Source organism: Haliaeetus leucocephalus, unplaced genomic scaffold (genome assembly GCF_000737465.1).
Source record: "Haliaeetus leucocephalus isolate CR32 unplaced genomic scaffold, Haliaeetus_leucocephalus-4.0 Scaffold752, whole genome shotgun sequence".
Lineage (NCBI taxonomy): Eukaryota > Metazoa > Chordata > Aves > Accipitriformes > Accipitridae > Haliaeetus > Haliaeetus leucocephalus.
The window spans coordinates 696,457-720,682 of NW_010973188.1; the positions used below are offsets into that span (position 1 = coordinate 696,457).

The window sequence follows — 24,226 nt, forward strand, 5'->3', positions numbered from 1 at the left end:
TAAAAACCTTTTCCCCCCTTTTTGTCTCTGACTGATTAGAGCTATTTCTGGGTAGTAAATTGAGATTATGCTTGAAGAGCATTATTTGTTCTGCCCAATATGGAGTAATTAACCGATTGCCTTTCTAAAAGATCACTTAATCTGGTTAAATTGTAATCGAAAAACAAGAAAACAAATGAGCACTTAAAAGAATGAAATAACAAGTGTTCCTAACTGTGACAAATGTGCATTCTCTACCCTTGTTCTTTTTGCCAACAAGGAAGCGTATAGAGTTAGAGAACACAGTGGCAAGAAGAGATGCTTGTGCCTGTAGTACTGTCTTTAGCAAGAATACCCTTCACAGGTTAAACAAATAATTTCCTCTCTTTACTGGGTTGTCAGTGTCAGCAGTTGATGCTTGATGCTTGGTCCCTGCTACAAATTTATCTTTTTAATATTGTTCCCACACACACATTGCACTTGCAAAAAGATAAAACCCAGGAGGAAAAAAACTGAAGTGCCCAGGCTTATTTAAGTTTTCGCTCTGTTCCTTTTGAGACCACTGAAGAACTTCTTGCATTGTTTAACATGCATAATTGGTGGTGTGTTAAAATAATGATGCCAGAGGGGGGGAAAAAGTGCTGTCATCAGTGCTTGGGAGAAGATGGGAGAAAACTCCATTCCACTTAGCAGAATAGTTACAAAGAAGGTCTCTTCTGCAAGGTCAGGATGGATATTTAGACCACTAGCCTGCCTAATAAAGGTAGGGATCCATGCCAGTATTCTCTCTTCAGTTTTATTTATGATGGCATTGCATCCAAACGCAAGTGCTTTTGAAAACCTTCGCTTACAACCGTTTTGGAAAGTCCTGGAGTCTGTATGCAGTAGTACACTAACTCATAGCAAGGATGCTCTTGTTTAAATGCTCTCTGTACATAGAGGTTGTTCTAGGATTGGGTAGTGTGAATTTTAAAAAGAACAGCTAACCTGATATAGCTTCAGGTGCAAATAGGAATTCACTGGTGTTGTGGTTTAACCCCAGCCAGCAACTAAGCACCACACAGCCGCTCACTCACTCCCCCCCCATCCGGTGGGATGGGGGAGAAAATCGGGAAAAGAAGTAAAACTCGTGGGTTGAGATAAGAACGGTTTAATAGAACAGAAAAGAAGAAACTAATAATGATAGTGATAACACTAATAAAATGACAACAGTAGTAATAAAAGGACTGGAATGTACAAATGATGCGCAGGGCAATTGCTCGCCACCCGCCGATCGACACCCAGCCAGTCCCCGAGCAGCGATTCCCCGCCCCCACTTCCCAGTTCCTAAACTAGATGGGACGTCACATGGTATGGAATCCCCTGTTGGCCAGTTTGGGTCAGGTGCCCTGGCTGGGCATGAGAAGCTGAAAAATCCTTGACTATAGTCTAAACACTACTGAGCAACAGCTGAAAACATCAGTGTTATCAACATTCTTCACATACTGAACTCAAAACATATTACTGTACCAGCTACTAGGAAGACAGTTAACTCTATCCCAGCTGAAACCAGGACAATTGGCATATCCAACAAACTGTCTCTTCTGCAGAGATACCATAGAGCTCACTGTTGAGCTGTTCCAGTTTGCTTTGGGATATATCTGTGTTCTTCCTTAGTTCTGAGCACCTAAATAAACCACAGATGAAGCTTCCTCAGAACTACACTAAATAGCAAATATTTTCCAGTGTAAAAGTATGTGTGTAGGGTTAAAATGTGAATGCTTTCTAGTCCCTTTTCAAGCTCAGTAATGTTCTTCGAAAGACATGCACAGGTTTTCTTTACAGCAGAGTGATCCAGTTTAGTCAAGAGTATTTTCCATCTGCTGAAGACCACTTCTGTGTTTCTCTGGTTTTGGTAGTACCTTGTACACCTGTGTTTAATGCTGTGATCTTCAGGTGTTAGTACTAGACAGCCTGTTCTGCTTTCCTGGCTAATCAGTAAATTTAAAGGAATCTGCAGCTCTAATCCATGGCTTTCCTCATAGCATTTACTTAATTACTTTAATTGGAATCTGGTTTCAAAGTCCAGTACAAGACAATGTATCCCACTCTGTGCTTTCTCCATCTAATAAAACTAGCAAAGCTGCTTTGGGAAAAAAAAAGAAAGAAAAGAAAAAAAAAGTGCTAGGCAAGTTGAAGTCTAGGAACGGGAGTTTCCCCAGTATTAAAAAAAAAAAAAAAAATCAATAAAGAATTGTGACAAAACAGCCTAATTAAGAAACCAAGACGCATGTAAAAAGCCCTCTGGGTGTGCTGTATTCTAAATTAACAGACACAAACCATGTCTGGTTTGCTGTCCTGTTATATAACAGAACTATGCAAAGTGAAAACCAGGCATGTATTTACATGCATTCTTTAAATATCAGGCTTAGATGTAGGGACAGCTCTGTATGAAGTGGCATGTGCTGGAGGCTCTATTAGGTAAGAAAAGGTATGCTTAGATGGAGGTCCAAGTTGCTGACAGACCAAAGTTAAGCATAATGAAAGGAAAGCAACAGAGTGTCTTGGTTGTGTAATTCATTTATGCATTGAGAAGCAGAGTTGTATGAATAGAATGAAATGCTGAGAAGTTCCCTGGATAAACAAAGAATCAACAAGATTAGCTAAACTTTCTCTGCAGAGCAAGTTCAGTCTTGTTTTATAATCTTTGGATGAAATGTGGTATCTACAGTGCGTTTGACCTATATATGTACCTTTCTATTTTGTATGCTAAGATACTGGTGAATCATTTAAAGTGACTTTCAGCAAATTTAAACAACTTTTATAATTGCCTTGTTAAAAAAAAAACACAAAAAACCACTGATATGTGTAAGCAGTTAAAAAGAAGAGTTGAGGAGAACTTAAAGAAGTTCTCCTTTCCCTGCAGACTGTGGAAAACTGACAAGATAACGTTCTATCTGCAGTATCTGTAGGAGTGTGAAAATACCATCTCATTCTGGATTAAATCTTGCTATTGCTGAAAAGAAAACCCTTGCCTGAAGTATGTAAACCCGTATTTTGCCAGTTGTTTTTTTCCCCCCCAACTGGGAATTTTCAAAAGTTTGCCCTTCGATAGGAACTGTATTTTAAGACTAAACTGTTGATTGAAAAATGCAAAATATGATTTTACTTGCAATAACACTTAACCATTTTATAAATGCAGTGTATGACAGCACAGGGAAAAACCATCCCCTGCTATTTGTAGCTGACCTATGTAGGAATGTAAACATGGGGACTAACACTTACTTTCCAGGATTTTATTTTATTTTTGTTATAGTTCAATTCATAGATAAGGGGGAAGGAATCCTGTGTACCTGTATTGATCTCTCTAGCTTTTCAGCTAATGTTCATGTCTGCTTTTTATTAGGTTTATTATTTACATCTGTCAACACTAAGCATGAGGCTTGCGGGGTTTTTATTCTTTTATAAGTAGAAGTTAACATTAGTCCCTCAATGACTACTTCCTATTTTTTGCCTCAATTTCAACTTTGTCCTTGTGGTAGGTGGCTACTGGCCATAACCCCATTGTGCTATTAGAAACAAGCTGTTTCTGCCTCAGATTTAACATTTGTTAAAATAGACTGTAAAAGTTCTAGGATTAGTGAGAGTCTTGCAGAACCTAGCAACTCTTAGTATAGGACAGCTGGGAAGAAATGCTGTGCACAGCAGTTGAATTAACTGGGGATTCACTCCTACATGCTCAGTTATCTGGAATCAGACTTGTGTAGTCAACTGATGTCCTCTTTAATAAATGTGGAATTTATTAAATCCCACCATCCTTCTCTAACACAGGTGCTGCTGACTCATATCCTGCACCTCTTGCCCCAACCACCTTCCAATTCTACTCTCTGCATAGGTCAGTAAAGGACAGTAAAACTTCCACAGGTTAGCAAGACACAAGGGTGTTGCCTGTTAGACCGAGACAATATGGTTCACTTGTCTTATTTTTCTTTCTACAAAAAAGGTCGCAAACCATTCCCCACAGAAGTGAAGTAGGAAATCCAGGACTCATCTAAAAAGACTTCTTTTTACATCTGGCATGGTTCTTGTCCTGACAAACATGAAATTCATATTGTGAACACAGATAATGCTGAGAGGGAAATGAAAGGTCACCTATCCTAAGTCCTGCTGGTTAGCATAGTCCTGCAGAGACTGTCAAGTGGCGAAGGCACCCTGAAAGACTTGTTCGCTTGGCCCTGTGTGCTGGCCCTGGTCATATGCCAGCGTGTTTCAGTCAGCTGGGAACTCAGAGTCCAAGTGAGCAATCAGGATAAGCCTGTCATTATGCTAGAGATGAGGGTGTAAAAAAGGATGTCAGGAACCACAAGCGTATGCTTTTTTGGTGACTTTGAGCTGCTCTGAAGGGGTAGATAGTTACTACCATCCTTCCCTGAGAACTTTTGCCTTGAGCTGATTACGTACTATGTGTGCCAGGTGCCAAGTGGCTGGCAGAAATATGTGTGTCCAAATAGGGTGCTGCTGTTTTGTATTGTAGGCTGTGGTTTTTTGTATTCTAATCCTCAAAGGATTTCTTTTTTTCCCTATCCAAGAAGCGGTGAGCTTTGATTTCTCTGTGCAGACACATGTATAGCAGCCCTTCTAAAGATGACACTGGAATAGCTGCTCTTTCTGCTCCCTTGATGAAATCATTTAACCTTATGTGTATTCTCTCATCTTTCTGCAGCTCTGCCACATTGTGTCTCTGGCTACCAAAGTGAGCATCATGGCATAGGAAGATTTTCTTAGCAGTAGTGCAGCTGTCTTTGAAAGTGAAGGCTGGGGAGAGAGGTGAAATATTTTAGTCTCAAGAATATATAGGTTAATATGAAGGTTTTGGAGAACTCAAACAGAAAATTTTAATAAATCATTACACGTATACACCTCGTATATCTAGACATGAAAAGTAATTGGGGCAAAAATGTTTCTTACTTATTGGTAAAACCATTAGTTACATAGTTGGCTTCTCCTTCCCCTTCCTTACCCAACCCCCAAGCTGCCAAGATGCTCTAGTGAGGAAAGTATTTTCTCTGATGGGCAGTATCCTCCATTCAATCAGGACATATCAGGGGTGTGGGGGGAAGGCAGTTGGCTTTAAATCTTTATTTTCTTCTTTTTTCTTTCTTTTCTCTTTCTCCAACTACTATAACTCAAAACAATAGATTATGGCATTTATTATTATATTAAATATATATTTGTTGCTTAACAGCTAGACACACAAACTTACTCAATAGATGAGCTATGACGGCTGTCAGCCAGGATTAGTATATTCCTAGTTTGACTGTGAATCTACTACTTTTGGTCTAGGTATAAAGTACTTACAAATTCAGGCTGTGCCTGTGAAATAGTTTCTGCTGCTTTTAATATGCAAGCAGATGTCAAATTGCAATATGCCAACAGGGCAGGAAATTTCTGGCCATGGCCGCTGTGTTGCCTGTCTGTATGATGAGTCTGAGGAAGTTGTTCTGCCAATCTAGCTGTGACCACCCAAAGACTTTTTTCCTTCAAAAGGGATACTGACTGAGAGGGTTTCTTTTCTCTTTATTTACATGTAATCCTGAGACAATATTATCTAGGTCAGCAGAACTTTGTAGTGTGTATCTGACCTGGGAGTCTTAACATGTGACTCAATTTTTTATTATTGGAAAGATAAACATTATCAATGAAATGTTTTGTTTGCATTTAAAAATCTGATTATTATAAACAGCTGACTGCTACTGTAAATTTATAGCTGGAGCCAGAAAACCTAGGTAACTGCAAAAACCATGGGGGACACATAGAAGGGTGTGCAATTTGCATGACATGGTTTTTTATATTTTTTTATTATTTTAAAGTAACTTAGGAGTTACTTTAAGCCTTTTCTTGATTTTAAAAATCATGAAAAATGTCCATACAGCCTCTTGTACCACTTCTTGTATTTGTTTTGCTCTGCTGCTGCTGGATTTGGTTAAAATTAAAATCTGCTTAAAGATGAACAGCAGTATAGAGTTTCATGTGATATTATAAATTTAAACCTCATTACCCTGGACAATTTTATTATGATTGGCTAAATTGTTAGTATTGTACGTACCTATGATTAGATAACTACTACACAGTTTTCTGGTTTCTTCAAATTGTATAAAAGATTTGGGTGTCAATGTGAAAAGAGATTGCTGTTGAAGCTTTATTCCTTGTAGGAAGGTCTCCGAAGTACTTTGTAGTAATTCTCAGTGGTTTTCTGTGCATTAAATCTTTACATCCTCTATAAAACAACTTGACAAAGAAGCAAAATCACTCCATGTTCCTTCAGAGTCAGAAGTTGGGACAAAGCCTGAGAGTCCTGAAAGGATGCATCAGTTATTGCTTTAACGGCCTCTGCTTTTGGATGCAGCAGCCAGCAGTGATTGTCCTTTATGTACATGGTAATACTCTTGAGAGTAGAATGAAAGCCACTGGTTACAATTTCAGGTTTAATAGTTCAATTACATCTCGTTTCTTATGGAGAAACACTTCACATTTGCAAAAGAAAATTGTTCATACCACTGGGAGAAGCTTAAAACTACCATTAGATTTATGTGTCAGATCTCCAAGAAATGCTTTGTATAACATGGGAGGCTTCAGCCTCTTCAGAAGAGAGCTGGCACTGAGCAATATCTGGCTGTTCTATGTAATAGGGTGCCTGTGGAGCGGGATCTGTTGCTCTAGTTTATATAGCCTATTTATTGTCTTGTGTCTTTAGTCTGGCTTATCCATCTATCTGGCCATAAGTACCCCGGAAGTCCTTTTACCTTCCTATTGCTCATTGTTATCAGACCCAGCTAATACTTATTAAAGTGTCTAGGATTTCATGCCAAATACAAAATTATACCTACTTGATATGCAAAACCTTTATCACAGCTTTCTTGCAGTCCTTAACTCTTGGAATAAAATCACTAACTGCATGTGGATCCAGGTACCAGTACATGCTGGGGGCCACCCTGCTGGAAAGCAGCTTTGCAGAAAAGGACCTGGGGTCCTGGTGGATGTCAAGTTGAACATGAGCCAACAATGTACCCTTGCAGCCAAGGTGGCTAAAGGTATCCTGGGCTGCATTAGGCAAAGCACTACCAACAGGTTGAGGGAGGTGATCCTTCCCTTCTACTCTGTGCTGGTGAGGCCACACCTGGCGTACTGTGTCTGGTTCTGGGCTCCCTGATACAAAAGAGACATGGGACATGCTGGAGAGAGTCCAGCAAACAGTCACTAAGGTGATGAAGGGACTGGAGGGTGCTCCGGTCCTCCTATGATGAAAGACTGAGAGAGCTGGGACTGTTCAGCCTGAAGAAAAGGCTGAAGGGGATCTCATCAATGTGTATAAATACCTGAAGGGAGTGTGTAAAAGAATATTTTCTTCTTTTCCTAGAAAGAAAACAAAGCCTTGCGCACTTCTTCATGCTTACAGAGGCAGAAGGTGATAGTTCTGTCCCATTTTTCCTTCTTCTGAAGGCCAAGAAGCCAAAGTGAAATGGCATATTCCACATACCTAGTTATGGTAAAGCTCGCTCGCTTGCAGGCAGTCCCCAGTGTGCTTGTTCTCTTACTTTTGTACCCTTGCATTACTTCTACAGGGACTAAATGTCATTCTGTTGTGAACCATTTAATCTTGCAGCAGTATTGATCACATTTCAAACTTTTCTATCCCTCCTGCTAATACAAAGACAAGGACAGCTAAGACGCTTCTGCTGACTATTGCAAGCTTTTAAACCACCATAGAGACTTGCCCTAGCAAATTTTGACAGGCCAGTAGAAAAAAAACAATTTTAATAAATTCATTATTATGTAGCTTCCCAGTTTGGCAAAACCTTGCTGCTGTTCTGGGCTTGCCCCCAGCAGAAAATGGAGAAGTAGAATAAATAGAGGTAGGAACATATCCATAATACCTATGTGGGTCCAGGCTTCTCCTTGCTATTTTCAAATTTGGTTTGAGAACTTTTCAGCCCTACTGGTACTCATGTAGAGAGGATGCAAGTGGCATGTGCCCAAAGGATCTGAGAGAAACTCCTCTCCTTTGCCCAAGATAGGGGAGATTTTACAACTACTTCTTGTGATATCTGGTAAATCTTGAGTGAACCTGGTCATCGAGAGTTAATAGAAATGTCACCAAGCCCAGGAAACACAATGCTGTATTGGAGCAATGCTCGGGTTTGTGGGGAAGTACCTGCAAGTGGAGCAAATTGTCTGCTTGATTATGTTCAAATAGCATTCCAGTTTCTACTTGTGTTAATGTCATCAGAAGATTTATTAGTTTTATGTGTGTCTTAAATCTCCCTCTGCAATTGCAAGTCTGTTTACCTTCAGCAATAGCTCCAGGAACTCTAGATCTTATTTTTCTTTTTCCTTTGCCAATGTGCAGAATTGGAGTGGTGGGGAGTGAGGGAGAAGAGGGGGTTTGACTCCTGTGAGGCAGAAGTCATTTGACTGAAAATGAAGTCCTGCCTTCATCAGTACAAACTGTCACGAGGTGGGGTCTAAGGCGATGTGTAAATTCTGAGTTAGTTAACTATTTTCAGCTTTTGAATTTGGGCATACTTGAAAAGGTATTTTCTAAATGACATCTTTCAAGATATTAAGAACACTTGCACCATCTACCCTTTTCTTACTCTCCCTCCTTGCCCCCTATTTTCCCATCCAAAGACTCTTTAGAGTAAATTTTCTGTAGTTTAAGAAATCCAGCACAGGCAACCTGGGGCATTCTGTATTCTAGTGTATGAAAATAAAGGCATCTTTGACATTGCTTAACAGATTTACCAAGCAAAAGAACCCATATTTGCTGTTCAGTTGTATAGTGTCCACTCACAATGTTTGTTGAAGCCAAAATATTTAATTATTTCAATATGGGTGAAAGTTAACGCTGCTTGGAAAGCAGCTACGTATTTCCCACTGCACCAAAGCTATCTAAGCGTGTTTTGTGACCATCTTTGTTCCTGCAGCTGGGATGCATATAGTGCACTCAGGCTTTTTGCAGGCATAAAGTAACTTAAAAGACTAGACTGTAGGTCATAGATAATTGTGTGCTAATAGCCGATAGCTGTGTGTAAATAGGGACAGGGAGAGGGTGACAGCTTTGGCTGGAGAATATCTGTGTCTCTCTCTAAGGTGTTTATATAGAGACCTGGTCATCTCTCCCCCAAAATGTTAACTGCCTGGGCGTGGAGGGGAGCTGTGTGCTACTCAGTCCATCAGCTTCTTCCCTTTGGGTCTGGGCGCCCTTCACACCTCCAGACCTCAAATGCTGGCAGATCTTAATGTTAACTGTATGTACTGGGAAACTGAACTCATTAGCTCAGACTGAAGGTGGAGTAACACAATGAGATAATGGCCCAGTGACAATGGAAACAGATACTTCAGTGCATCTCTTATAAGGTCAGTTGCTCTGTGAGGAAATAACAAAAAAAAAAAAAAGTCCCAGTATGCTTATAGCATGCAAAATGACTGGAGAACTGGTGTTTGATATAACATTTAGTGCACTGTTGCTGGACAGTGGAAGAAGTCAAAGAATCTTTTCAGGGATAATAGATCACAGATTGTGTCTATTGCATACTTTGGATGTCCTTTGGGACTTTTAGGAAGTTCATCTGCAGACCATAGCAGAAATAAATGAAGCTACTTTGATTGTTCTCTACTCAGGTGAATTCCTGTGATCCACTGTAGCTGCCTCAAATATTTTTTTTTTTTGGAAGGGGATGGCATTGTGTGTTTACTTGCCTGCTGTCGACCTGCCTGTTTTAAGGCTACTTCTCATTTCAGCACTACTTTCTTATGACAAATTACTGCCTTGGTGAGAACTCTCTCTCTATCCTTTTCTATTCAGAGCCTGTAGGCTGTGGAAAGACACTGCACACAGTTTTGGACATGCATTGAGTTTACCAGGAGAAAAATCTAGTTATGTACCTTCGTTCACTTTCAATGCTTCTCTTTTTATCTTCTGTAAGAGCTTGTGTGTTGAAAGTGCATTTTTAATTAAATTATTTGCATCTTGTATATGCACAATACATTCACTTTGAGGGCATTTTTATTACAGTAGGAGGGTGGTGATACGTAATAAGTCTCAAGAATAATTAAAACCTGTGTTAACTTGTGTACGTTTTCGGTAGTGATTGAACTTTGTGTTGAGTCTCTGCTGGGTCCAAGATCAGATCTTAATCAAGGAGGAAGGAAGCAAGGGGTGACAAGGGAAGGAAGAGTTGGTTGTAGGTACATCTAAGTTCTTACCAGTTGAAGACAAACCTCACCTGTCATGTTTATTAAAAAAAAAAAAGTATACTGCCTCCAATTTTAGGTATTTAGCACAAGATAGTTTCTGTGCTCAACACTTATTGAGGGAGAAACACAAAGTGGGATAATGTTATGAATCAACTTTTGAAGATACTTTCACCTCTCCTGTATATGGATATAGCCTCAGAGTTTTGTTCAGACAACCTTTGTTTACACTGAAGGGGAAAAAAGCAGAGTAACCTGAGAAGGCTTTAACTACATCATGATGTGACAGAGCAAAGATTTAAATAACTAGGGATTTCTAGAAGAGAATATAATAAATCATTTTTCTCTTTTACTTCAAGGAGGTAGAAATACCTGTCAGAATTGGCAAGATGCATGATTTTGATCTGAAATTTTGACTTTTCGAGCACTAAATAGTCATTAGGGGTTTTTTATCAATGTGTTTTCTACAGTCTAGTTTTGGAAAGGCAGGGGAGGCTGGGTCTTCCAAGTCCCTTCCTATGAAAGATGAAGATGGTTAAAAATTCTTGAGCACCTGAAGACCTGAACAGATGTTAAAAAATTGACTTGCTGAATCTGTGGAAATGCCAATAACTACACTTGCTTCCCTAAAACATTGTCAACGAGTGCTTTGCATTCATCATGGCATACTAGATTCAAAGATGGGATAAGAAAGGGGCCTGATTCAAGGACAATGATTGGAGTCCTCTTGAATAAAATACTTTGGAAAAGTGTTAATTTGTCTGCCTTTACTGAAAAGTACAGTTTTATGTTGGCTTGTAGATGGTTTGACTTTGCCAGGGACAGCAGGTGAATTAACGTTAATCGCACTAGCTTTGCCAAGGATTCTATGACGTCCTACTCATACCTAATGTATGTATGTACCTATGTACAAGCTGAGGCGTGTACCATTGTTTTGAAATGGATAGTAGTTCTGAAGATGTCCCTAATATTAAACCAAACTGAAGAACTGCACTGGAGGTTAAATGCTAGTTCAGTCTGGAGGAGTGTGCTTGGTCTCTGGAAGAGATCTATTTGGGTTAGACTGGTAAATCAAGTAAAAGCTTATCTGATTAAACCCCCCTATTTAAATGTCAGAGCACCTGCACTACTTTTTCTTAGGTGAAGCAAGTTTTTAATATTTCATAAAATTATTGTTGGTGAGTATACTAGGCTAACCTTCACAAAAAACTTGAGTGATTATTTTGGAAGTTTGAACAAAGGGGGAAAACCTGAGAGGGACAGACACTTTTCTTTTTCATGCTGCCAGGGTTTTCCAAGAATGACTGTAAACTGTTTTCTTACAGGTTGTGTCAAATGCTGCTGGACAGGGAGTTGCCATCACTGGGAACAATACTTTCAACAACTGGAATTGGCCTAATGCTGTGATCTTTGCTGCTACTGTGATCACTACAATTGGTAAGTATTTATTATGTCAACTTTCCTAACTGTAGTTTTCTGTATGCTGTAGTGTGTTTGTACTCTTCCATTTATGTGTCAAGCTAGCCACTGGATAAAGTGCCCATGGCTGGAGTTACCTAAAGTACATGTTCACCTGCAGGTTCATAGAGGAAAAAAACAGGGTTTTGGCACTGTCTGCATGGGTATACAGAAAAGAAGTGTGTGCCTTTCCAATAAGTAATGGATTCAAGGTGCTGTTGGGGATGACTGGTGTCATTCCAGTTCCATTAATTCATGCACTTAAATTTCCAAATCATAAAATCCCCAAACAAAAGCATTACAAAGCATTCAATTAAACTAATACTTAAAACATGTGCATATGAGGTTTTTGTATACCTGTCCTGTTATTCACGTTCATCCTCTTAAGCTACTGAATTATCAGTGTTCTTGGCTTGCAGAACAATCTAGACTTTTTATTTATCTCTTTAAGAAGGCAAAGTAAAACAAGTGTTGTCTTCTACTACACTACTGATTTGTGCTTGTAAAACCCTCTTCATTGAAAGACTTCTTACTCCTTTGATGTACAGACTTTCAGAGCTCAACATCATCTGCCTTCTCCTTTTACAGAAAAATCCTTGCTATGTGGTATTGCTACACCCTTGCTACACCTACAGTGCAAAAAAAAGGAATGCAAAATAACCAGACAAGGCTGGAGGTATACAGAAATGGAAGTCTTACTGTTAAACCATATGCAGTACTCTGGTTTTCTTTATTATTTGAAACTCACAATACCCAGCTTATAACGTAACTTAAGACAAAAAGTTGAAGTCAGGAACACACCTAAATAAAAAAGCTCTGGCAGAAGTTCTGAAAATAGGCTGCTGATATTAGAGCCTGAGTCTGTAATGCTGTGCTGGGTTCTGTGACCAGCAAAGAACTAAATTCAGTTGAAATACCTTGCTATGTCACAAGTTACCTTGCACTTAACTATCAAACCCTTACCCTGGAAAGGTACCAGGTCACATGTTAAATGTGGATCTTCCATGTGGAAGCTAGCTTCAGGATGAATTTTGAGCTTTTATTATATAAAATTGAATCAATCAAGTTTTTAACAGTGCTGGCTAAGGTTGGGGAATCATATTAGAAGTTTTGAGATGAGCTTTATTTCATATTTATCTCATCTTGTCAAGAAAAAGATGCACAAAATCTAGGAAACACTTAAAATGCGGTGATCTTCTCAGCTTGCATTAATGGAATACATGTTTGCTAGAGTAGAATTGGAAGGCATCCAGATTTAGAGGATAGCAGCAGGAGTAGACTAAAGCTCTTAGAGATGGTGAAGTAAGGAGTGTCTGATACAGCAAAAGCCCACACAATATTGTTTTGTGCATAGGTGGAATTGCCTTGAATTCTCTGCACCAAGAACAGACGGTGCACATACTTATGTCTTTTAGGTTACGGAAACGTTTCTCCAAAGACACCCTCTGGGCGTCTCTTCTGCATATTTTATGGGCTCTTTGGAGTTCCTCTCTGCTTGACATGGATCAGTGCTCTGGGGAAGTTTTTTGGAGGACGTGCCAAGAGGCTGGGCCAGTTTCTGACAAAAAGAGGAGTAAGCCTGGTAAGGCCCTCGCTTGTTTACCCTCGTGCTATGTATTTTTTGATGCATGAATTAAGCTTACACTTCTTTACTTAACCTGCTAATCTTGGTACTAAGTGATCACTTGCACGAATATGAATTTTCCCAAATGGTGTTGTGTAGAAATAACTGAAAGGGGGATTGGGTCTGATACGTTAGTTCCACAAGAAGTTTTAGCAAAATGAGTTCTTGTAGAAACCTTTGATGCTAAATATAGATCTTGCAGCTTCTATGGAGACATGCATCTCCTTACATTAGAAACCTGTAGGACAAATGTAGGTAAGGCTCCATTTGACAGACGTTCTGTGCAAACTCCTCTGGCACGGAAATAAGCTGTCCTGCTTTGTTCCTACCTGCTGCTCTACTAGCATGAGTAATTCCTGCTGTGCAGTGAACCAACAAGAAAATAAGGTTTTGTTCTGAGTTACTGGCTTGTGGTTTTGTTGTTTGTGTCTTTTTGGTGTTGTTTTGGTGGTGGTCTCCCCCCCTCCCTACCCCCACCCCAATGAGTCCTATATCAGTTCTAACTCTCCACAGAGATGGAGGGCAATGCAGGGCCATAGTGCCTGGAGGACAGTGGGACTGGTTTAGGTCCTGGTTTCAGAAACAGAGCAAGAAATTTATTCGTTCAGCACCTGAGAAGAAAGTACAGAAAATGATGGTGAAATGCATGTGTGTGTGCAGCTTTGTGCAGAGGTTGCATGAGTGGCAAAGGGTAGGAGACATAAATAGGAGAGAAGCATCTTAAACACTTCTGATCCTCTATACTCAAGTGGATAAAAAGAAAGTCAGACGTACTGACTGCTTTTTAGACTAGAGTGTTATGTCTGTATCCCATGCCTATTTATAAAGTATCAAACTTTTCAGGAGTGTGAAAGAAAACTATTAGGAAATAATTCTGTTTGAGCAAGTAGTTGTAAGAGTAGTGGGTTCTGCATAAAGGAAAAAAAAGTTGTGTGTTTACTTCAGTCAGTGACTTTTAGTTATGGCTGATAAACTGTTAGCACAAAACTCTGAAATGTCTGATAGTGTCAGATGATGCTTGATGCCATGGATGGGAAAAGAAAATTTGGATAACTTTCCCTGACTTTTTTTTTTTTTCTTTTTTCTTTACAGAGGAAAGCACAAATTACGTGCACAGCTATTTTCATTGTTTGGGGTGTCTTGGTCCACCTCGTTATTCCTCCCTTTGTCTTTATGGTGACTGAAGGATGGGATTACATTGAAGGCCTCTATTTCTCATTCATCACTATCACCACCATAGGATTTGGAGATTTTGTTGCTGGTCAGTAATTGTATTTTATGTATTATTTCACTGCATGCATAGTGTCGCAGTTCTATTTCCCAACTTTAATTTGAAAAGGTGCTTTCTAAGCTTTTCCAAAACATTTTGCTGAAAAGAAGATTCAGTTAAAACTAGGTACTGATCCAATGGTCTAGATCTGGCTCTTCAATCTTGGTTTAGATAGCTAAGGCCTTTATTGGGCTTAGTCTGGAGCCAAGTTTTGGAGTTCGTAACTCTTTCAGGTGCCCCGTGTCCCTATTACAGGCAAGGAGCTATCCTATCCACCATGATAGTTGTGTACCTTTGAATGGAATCCAGTATACTAAGCAGGGTGCATAAGTACTGGGCAATGCTCTCTGTGCAGCTGTCTAGAACTAGTCAACAGGAAATGCTGAGCATACTGGTGTCTCCCTCCTAAATCTTGTCTTTCTCTAAAATCCACTGCCTTGTTCAGGGCTTTGGAGATGGTCCTTGTAAGTGGACTTATAAAACCTTTTCTCAAGGAAGGTGCCTATATCCGTACCTCAATGGCAAGGGAGAAGGCTTATAATTTTCAAACAGGAAAAAAAGTTTACTTTTATAGCTTACAAGGAGAGGACAAGTATGTTGCCATTTGATGTTGTAGTCCAGTGGTTAGAATACATGCAGCCAAGAAGTGGAAGACCTGGGATCAACTTTTACTTTCAGAAGGGTTTCAGATCCCCACTTATCACCTCTCAGAGCAGTGTTCAAACAACTAGGCTCTGTTAGTGTGGAAGGGAGTAGTTCTCAGGGTCATAACTTCAAAGGCTTATCAGCTGCGAGTCGTCTTTCAGTAATGTTCTTGTTTTTAATTCTTTGTAGGTGTAAATCCAGATGCAAACTATCATGCCCTTTACAGGTATTTTGTGGAGTTATGGATCTATCTGGGACTAGCTTGGCTTTCACTCTTTGTGAACTGGAAGGTCAGTATGTTTGTGGAAGTCCACAAAGCAATCAAGAAACGGAGGAAAAAAAGAAAAGAGTCTTTTGACAACCATCCTCGGTCTAAAAAACCCCTTCAAATGGGTACCTCAAAGGACGTCAACATTTTCAGCTTCCTTTCAAAGAAGGAAGAGACCTACAATGATCTTATTAAGCAAATTGGGAAGAAGGCCCTGAAGACAAACAATGACAAAATGATTAAAGTAGAAAATGCCAAACAAAACTTGCAGAATGCCAGTATAGATGCCCAGGTGACTTACACAAAGACAGAGTCATTCGAGTATGATGAGGCTTCCCTGGACATTCAAAAAGGTCATGTACTGAGACCCCTGCATGATAAACGTATTGGAGATAGCCCATTAGAAGGAACCATGTTTGTAAACCAGCTGGACAGGATTAGTGAAGAAGAAGGTGAAGTGTGGGATTCCAGAGACTATCGACCCTTAATATTTGAGAATGCCAATATAACATTTGTAAATGAAGATGATGAGGAAGAGGAAGATATCTCAGATGATGAGGAAACATCGAAATCCTCCATGGATGATAATCTTGCAGAGGAATCTGAAACTGCAAAAAACCTGGTAAAATTCCCATCCTCTGATGAATCTACCTTTACGAATAATGAGTTAGAACTTTCTGTGCCTTATGAACAACTGATGAATGAATATAATACAGTAAGCACTGTGAAGTCTGCAACGTGAAGCATGTTTGACAATGGTTGTCTGGAATTGATCAGTACATATTGAACAAATTAACAGAGCAAGGAGAAAAGCATGTTTTTACAGCTTTTCCTGTCTCTTTGAAAACAAAAGCAAGTCCCAAACTAATAAACTCCAGTGTTTTTTTCCCACCCTGAGTTGGTTTCTGAGCCCATCAGCTTTGCTTATCTGAAAAACTTGTAAAATAACAGTTGAATTTGGAGTCCTGCTTCTTCTTGGGGTTTTATGGTTCTTGAACAAAGTAGAAAAGAAAAGACTAGTTAATACACTGGACCTGCTCTGCTTTTATGCATTTCATTGAGGAATTAGTTTGGGAGTGTAATTATGCTGTTGCAAAGAGACTGTTTGGCGCATCAAATGTGTTCGGTTACTCCATTAGCCTTTCACCTCTGAAAACCTGGATTTGAATCCTGCTTTGATTGCAAATGAAAGCAAGGGGGTTTTGTGGTTTGGGTTTGGGGGGGGGGGGTTGGTTTGGTTTTTTTTAAAGTTGCCCGTTGTGAAATTGTTACCACAAAAAAATGGTGCAATCACTAGTTGCACTTAATGAGAAACTTTAGATGGAATACTAGGACACACAGATCTGAGCTGAGGTGTGCTGGCAGACTGAGGAGGAAGCTTCTGAAACATCTGTCTAGAATATGTCAGTGCTTGTCAAATCACAGTCAATTGTAATTTCATAAATAAAATATTAACATAAAAAATTCCAAAGGAATGGATTGAGGAGCCCTCTAACAAGGAAGAATCATCTGGGATGAAGCTCACCAATTGGGCTGCTAAACTGCACATCAGCCCCAGAACTGTTAAAGAGTAAAATGACTGGAAGACCTATTGATCAAAGCGTGTATGAGCACAAGCAGGATGCAATGAACTTTTCTAATGTTGAAAGTGTCCTTCCACTGTTCGTTTCCTAGAGGAAATACTTGAATGAACCTTATACAGTATCTATGTACAGGTGAAGTTTTATTGACACTGTTCTTCTGAGGAAAACATCACCTTGGGAGGCACAGATATTCTCCAAATGCCCTAATGCCTGTCAGAAGGGACCTGTAGCACTACTGCGGATCTGTGCAGTGTGTTAGTCAGTATTGTTATTTGATGTTCCTCCCTGTCATGGTACTTCAGACTAGACTTGAATGAGAGATGGTTTTTGAAACAGTTGATTACACTTTGCTTATTTGTTTTGTTTTAAAGTTTGACCTATGTGCATATACAATGGTTATTCTATCCCACTTTCAAGAAGGCTGGGCAATGTCAAATCTTGGACAAACTGAGATGTGATCAAGTGACTTAAGGCCATAAGGCACTTCTTTTAAAGAAACTTTGGCTCTAAGCTCCTGAAAGTATTATCTTTTGGCTTGGAGATGGGCTTCTCATTGAGAAGGAAGTATGTTTCTTCATAAAATTTATGCCCAAATTGTTTTGGCTACAAAGAAAATTATTCCATGGTTTTATTTTTCTTTCTTTTTCCATATCTATATGTTAACCCTGACAACTCTTGCAAATGAGGCTCTTGATTGTATGTTGGCAAAAGGTACTGACTTCAGTTGTATCCAATATACTTGGAAGAGAAAATAGCCAAGACCTTTGAACCTTAACATGTCAAGTTCTATGTTCTATTTAGTTTTACAGTATTCAAGTCGTTCCAGTATGTCTAAAAGTTTCCAAAGTTCAGTGAACAGTTAAAAGTTGTCTCATTCTCGTTTCAGTGTGATGCTGGCAGACTCACTAGCTCTGTAAGAAGAGCTTATGGAATATTGCAATGCTAATCTTGAATTACTAGCTATTTCTAATAACTGCAAATATTGGCTGCAGCTTCAGTTGCTGGCCTCTTCCACAGAAAAAGGAGGACATATGGGAAACTAGCACTCTGGTTGGATAGCCTGTTGATGGGAAGTTTTGAAGTTATCTACTGTGAAACAAGGGACTGTCTTTACTAATCTTTTTTTTCAGAATTTTCCGCATATATGACATTTTTTCAAATAGAAAGTGAACACAAAACTAGGGCCAACTCTATTATACTGGCAAAAGTGTGGAATCGACATAATTAGATTTGGTAGTTAATCCATATTTTATGGTAATATCGCTGAAGAGACATTCTAATTTGAAATCAAATTTTATTATATTACTGCTTTTCGGAGCGAGGGTGACTGGATGAATTTGACTTCTATCTGACAGGAAAGAGAGAGAGGCCCTATCAAGAAGATTCTGATTTACTTATTATAGACACCCCAATCCCCATCATTTTAAAGTAACTCCAAGCCCTTCAAGTATTTCTATATATCTGAAGGGTTGTGGTTGACAGCTATACCTTGTAACTGTAAGAAATCGTAGGTAAGACAATGCATGCATGATACACAGGATGGATGCTTGTGTAGCAAGTCTAGCCTTTTTTGTTGTTGTTGTTTAAAAAAGTGCACATTAACTTAAAAATAATGAGAAGACACTCCATATAGCTTTTGTTCTCCAACTTGTCTTCCGTTATTGACACAAAGGTCAAAGTTTTAATGACAGTTAGAAAGCTACAGGACAGCGAGGAGAGAAAAGGCTTGCTGAAAGTGCATGAAATGGAAAAGCATAGTCCAATCTTCATTTTAAAAAAAAGAAAAACAACTGTCTTTAATACAGAAATAATACAACCCAGACATTTGGCTGGGCTACTTTGATTGGGAGAGGATTTTGCACACTGGAACCCAGACTCTCCATTCTCCGTAGCGAAGTGCACTTGTACGCCAGAGCTGAGAATGGATGGGATCTGTTTCATATTATCAAGTTAGATGTGGCTCTCTGGCCTTTCCCAGTGTAGTCAGCATAGACTATAAGTCTGTATAATAAGTATCATGGGATTTAAAGTAATAGTTTAAATTTATTAAAACAAAGTACAATATTCCCACTTTTTTGGGAAACATGATCACACCTCACTAAACTGTTCTCAAGACATCCCACTATGTGCCTTAATCTAATCCTAACACTGGGAAAAAATTCCTCTTTACACAGAGGCCAACACAATTGGTGTCATTAAGCCCTACTTGTTTTCAGTGTTTTGGAGGGGTTTAGTTGGCGCATAGCTTTCATACTGGCTCCCTCCAAAAGTTGAACCATTTCCCAGAGTTTTTAAAATTATGGTGCCATCTTAGAACTGCCAAAGTGCTAAGCAAGACAGCCTTTTGCCTGCCTGTCTTCCATGCCTTGAGAAAAGCAGCTGCCTGGGAGATCTAAATTAATGTCTTTTTGCCTTCATATTTACATGTAGTGAGTTAGAGGGGTGTCCAGGCTGGATTTGAGCTATTCAGCCCCAAAAGTGCCTCTAAGTTAATTCCCCAGTGCTACTTGGTAAGGTCTTGTAGTTATTTCAATTATCTGGTCAATCTGGAAACATTTTCTTTGGATGCCATATAAGATTTCATTTAGCTAACCAATAATGTTAACAGCTCTCTTAATGCTATGGAATTGGTTTTATAGGTGAGACAGATCTCTTCCTGGAAAGAAAGGAAAGGAGATTTTTAAAAAAGAACAACTGAAAAAAAAAACCACCCCACCAAAAAAACACTTAAAAGCACATATAAGGAAGGGATGGAATAGAAGTAGAAACTCTTCTTTCTAGCTATTGCCTACAAGTAGATTGTATTTCCAGTCACATCATGTGAAGCATGGGTCCACTTTCACAATATAAACTTAATAATTTTGCCAAGATGAGCCAGTACTTAAAAAAAATAAAATAAAAAAATCCTGAAATGTGACAACAGAAGTCTGTTCCTACAAAAGCCCTTTTAAGTGCTATAGACTGTGTGACCCCATCCTTCCTGACATCATTGTGATGCTTCTTGGTTTTGTCTTGTGCTGTTGAAGCCTATTTTTACCAGCAGGGCATCATTTCCAGATACATATCTCACAGCGGGCAGTCTAACACATCTGATACACTGGTACGAAATCACTGAGGAAATATAAAAAGTGGTCTGTTAAATTTTCCTGAACTAATGATTTTTGAATCTGTTGCTGGCAATGGATGTCACAAAACATGCAGAAATATAACCATAGACTGATAACAGATCCATGGTGACACAGTTGTGTGTGTTTGTTGAGATTTTTTTTTTCTTTTTCTCCAGTTGATCTGTGAGAGTGTGTGTAGAGACAGACAAGCGTCACTGATGAGGAGAGCAAAACAAGCAATATATAAGTCTGACCTAAACAAAAATACCCCAAGAACTCTGTAGACTTGTAATTTTTGTGCCTCGTAGGATTTATTCCATTTGTGATGGATTTATCTTTTAAAAAATTAGCTTGTCTCTCATATGGCTTTTGAAGTTTGTACAGTTCTGACTTATCACTCCATAATATGTCTGTCTGTTCTTTGTTGCTGATTGTCACTGGAATCACACTGTATGTAAATATTTGCTAAGTCTTTGTAAAATGTAATTTATTTTAATATTTTGCAATAAAAATTTTACAATTTTTCCTCTCTGTCATGAGGAGAATGGCAATCAAGAAATGAGATGTCTTTTTACAACTCCGTACACTTGTAATGCACCTCACAGATGAGACTGGTCCTGGTCCAAAGAGCTCGAAGGTAAGGAGCCAATAAAGCAAGTTGTTTTATGGAAGCAGATGCCTGTACTTGTATGGTGTATCAATGACTTCAGTTCAACGGCATCTGATCTTCAGTTAGATATAGCATAGGAAAGTATTATTCAATGAGGATTTTGGACAGCTGTTGAAAGGTAAACAAAAGGTTATTCTAGGGGCTGTGTTTTATCGGGGGGGCTGTTTTTAAAGAAGTTGCACTGAGACAAGAAGTGCTAGAATTGGTCAGTACTACAATAAAATGGGTGTTTGACTGCTATCTGAATATTATGCCAGAGCTATTAAAATATCTGAGTAGATGTTTATGAATTTTCACAAGATTTGTAGCAGCAGTGCTCACCATTTTGCAAGCTGGAAGTATTTGCAGTCCTTCAACTCCAGCAGTTTCCTTAAAACACCTTGGAAAATAGATTGCTACCTACCTTAATGGGTAGCAAAATGTGACGTGGTGATACCCATGATAGAGATGGAGCCATCTGCAGAAATTGAGACAACCTCAGCATGAGGGCAAAGAGACTGAACCTTGGCTTTTAGGCAACTGAATGAAATTGCTGAGGCCTGAGCTAGGAAAGTGGGGAGATGCATAGGCACAGGAAGGAAGGGTGGATGCTGTCACAATTTGAGTAAGGGTAGCTGATCTCTACATTTTCCTCCAGCCCCACAACAGAGGAGTAGTGGAGGAGGAAGAGGTGCCTGATGGGTGACTGATGCCCAAAACAGCCAAAAAGGGAGATGGGGTCCCCTCATGGAGCTGAGGGCAGGACATAACATCAAGTCTGGTAAGCACCTGATAATTCTATCTGCTCCCAGCAGGTTGGAGCACACAGACTATTCTTCACCTCTGCCCTTGGTATTTTAGTATAGTGTTAGTAATTTATAGGGGGTAAGGTAGCAAGAAGTAGGAAAACAGGATAAACCTGTATCTGTTAAATGCCTGTTCTTATGGTGCATGCCTGGCTTTGGGTTCCTCTGAACACAATAGCTTAATAGATAAAATCGCAGACCAGCTGACACTTAAAAAAACTGCAATCTTTTCACTGAATGCTTATCATAGGTCCTTAGAATGTGTGGTGCAACACGATACCAGCAACCTTCACAGTTTGTGGAAACAGAGAACTCAAACCTTTAATTCTGGGGGATGAAGATGGTGACATAGCAGGTAGAGAGTTGCTGTTCAGGACTGTTTTACACAGGAAAATGCTACTTCACTCCTTTCATGGCAGTTTCCTGTAGCTGGACTTAAGTCCTGAAGAACCCATAAAATATCTCTTTCAACTCTATGTGAGGACCTGCAGGGAGGTGTGGAGGTCTGTTGCTCTATAGTTTGAGCAGGAAGAGTTTTCTTTTTAAATTCACGACTTGTACCTTGTGCCTTTCAACAAGGGTTGGATGGGTTTTGTTGGGGTTTGGGGGGGGGGGCGGGTTGTGTGGTGTGGTGTGGTGGGTTTTGGGGGGGGCAGTGTTTAGACCTTTTTTTAGCCCCAACCTCCCTGTTGAGTTTGGGCTGAGCACAGCACCCATTCAATTTTGGCTTTTTGTTCCAGAAAGCCCTCAGAGAACTCCCCTGACCTGCATGCAGACTGGGCCTCGTCTGTGTACCTTGCTGGGCTTCACAGCATGATTGTAGGCTGCGGCTTTATTTCAACTCTATGCCCAAGAAACAAGGGCAAGAAACAATGGCTGGCTAGGTGGGTGGGAGCAAACCTAGCCCTGCCAGGGGCCACGCATCTCGCTGAGAGCAAACCTGTGGCATTGCCTTTCCCTGGCAGGCCCTTTGCTGTCCACTCAAACATGTTCATCACCTACAGGTCTTGTGCAGCCTGGGATACTTGAAGGGCTTGCTAAAGGATTGCTTTTCACTTTCATGTTGGCAGATGCCTTCTGTGATGCAGCTCGTGAATCCTGCAGACTCATGGCATGTGGCCAAAGTCTCAGGGAAAAGGGGTGCACTACTGACTTTTACTGCCTTGATTTCCATTCTGGCTCCCAAGAAAACCAGATGCATAAGGGGTGGGATTTTGGGGGGGTGTTTGTGGAAACACAGATAGGTGTCCAAGTGGGTGGTTTGTGTCTTGGGGTGAAAACAAATTGAAGCAGTGGTTATCTTGGACTACACAGTCACTCTAGCACAGGGAGTGGTACCATGACTGATAGGAGCACAGAGGTCTCAAACAAAACGCCCACAAATATTCAGCTTGCTGACCAAAGAAATTTGCTCTTTCTCATTAGAAGGGCTTATCTGGAAAGGGAGAGTTGAGGTGGACTGGGATGCTAGAGGCATTATCCTGCACAGAGGCTCCCTGAAAGCCAGGAAGCATGTTCTAGTTAGGAGGGCTTCCTCTGATGGCCAGATTTCCAAGTACAGCCCATAGCCAGAACTCCTGGTTAAAAAAAAATATATATGAGAAATATATTGACATATGAGAAATATTCTGATGGAAATATTTTAATAATCACTTTGGAGTTTACAGGTTGAACTGAAACAACTGTGAATAAAAGAGTTTTATTTTCCTATTTTTAGAAATTTTTTTAATGGGGTGCCAGAAGTTGTCTCCCTATTGTTGCTCCTCGCTGCTCATAGGAAAGAGCAGAAAAGAGATGGTGACAACTCACTCTTCATATTTTGATGGTTATGTTGTTTTCTACATGGAGAAAGTTGTGAAAATACACCCTGCCCCCCTTTTCTCCTTACTAAGGTGGGACCATGAATGACAGAGAAAGCAGAACAAAAAACCTGAAAATTTGAATTCTGAAACCGGGGTGAGGAGGTTAAAACACAAAACACCTGAAGTAAAAGCTAATATTTTTCCCACAGGCATTCTTTGACATTTCCCATGCTAACCTTTAATAAAATTCTTTTTGATACTTTCCTAAATATGCCAAACAAAAGTACCTGTGTTTTCAAATTAGCTCTATGCATTATTTATTCAGAGAAAAACCAAGTACTTTGACACACTTTTAATCTTATTTGAATTATACTACTTACAAAAGTAGCGTGTAGCACCATGATATGCCTTTTAATTGTAAGGAGAATGAATATACTGTGTGAATGACCATAGTCCAGTACCAAGAGCAAAAATCCTGTTCAAGGCCTGTCAATAGCTTTGCACTATTCTGTGGACTTACAGCTTTGGGCACTTGTTGATCACGTTTTTGCTTATCTACTTAAGTTTCTGGGTGTATAAGGAAGTATCATAATTCCTAATGCTGCTAAGATCAGAGACAAAAATAGTCTTGTGTGCTTATTCGTGGGTTGGGCCTTACCTGTACTGATCAAAATAAACTGGGTGCAGAGGAGTACTTGTTCCTGCGTACTCCTGCTTGCTGGGCAGAACCGCAAAATACATGCGTGAGGATGTGAAATAAGTTTATGTTCACCTTGAAGTAGAAGTCACAAGTTTCTGAAAC

General features: G+C 39.7%; 1 protein-coding gene across 2 annotated transcripts in view; it reads left to right on the forward strand.

The window, feature by feature from the left end:
- The window catches only part of KCNK5 (potassium channel, subfamily K, member 5), a 33,568-nt gene extending 16,909 nt beyond the window's left edge, over positions 1-16,659 (forward strand). For both annotated transcript variants that reach the window (XM_010581125.1, XM_010581126.1), the window contains 4 exons: positions 11,538-11,649; positions 13,086-13,252; positions 14,387-14,555; positions 15,399-16,659. In XM_010581125.1, coding sequence (XP_010579427.1) covers positions 11,538-11,649; positions 13,086-13,252; positions 14,387-14,555; positions 15,399-16,219 — 1,269 coding nt within the window. In that variant the 3' untranslated portion in view covers positions 16,220-16,659. The remainder of the gene's footprint in view (positions 1-11,537; positions 11,650-13,085; positions 13,253-14,386; positions 14,556-15,398) is intronic.
- The last annotated feature ends 7,567 nt before the right edge of the window (positions 16,660-24,226 follow it).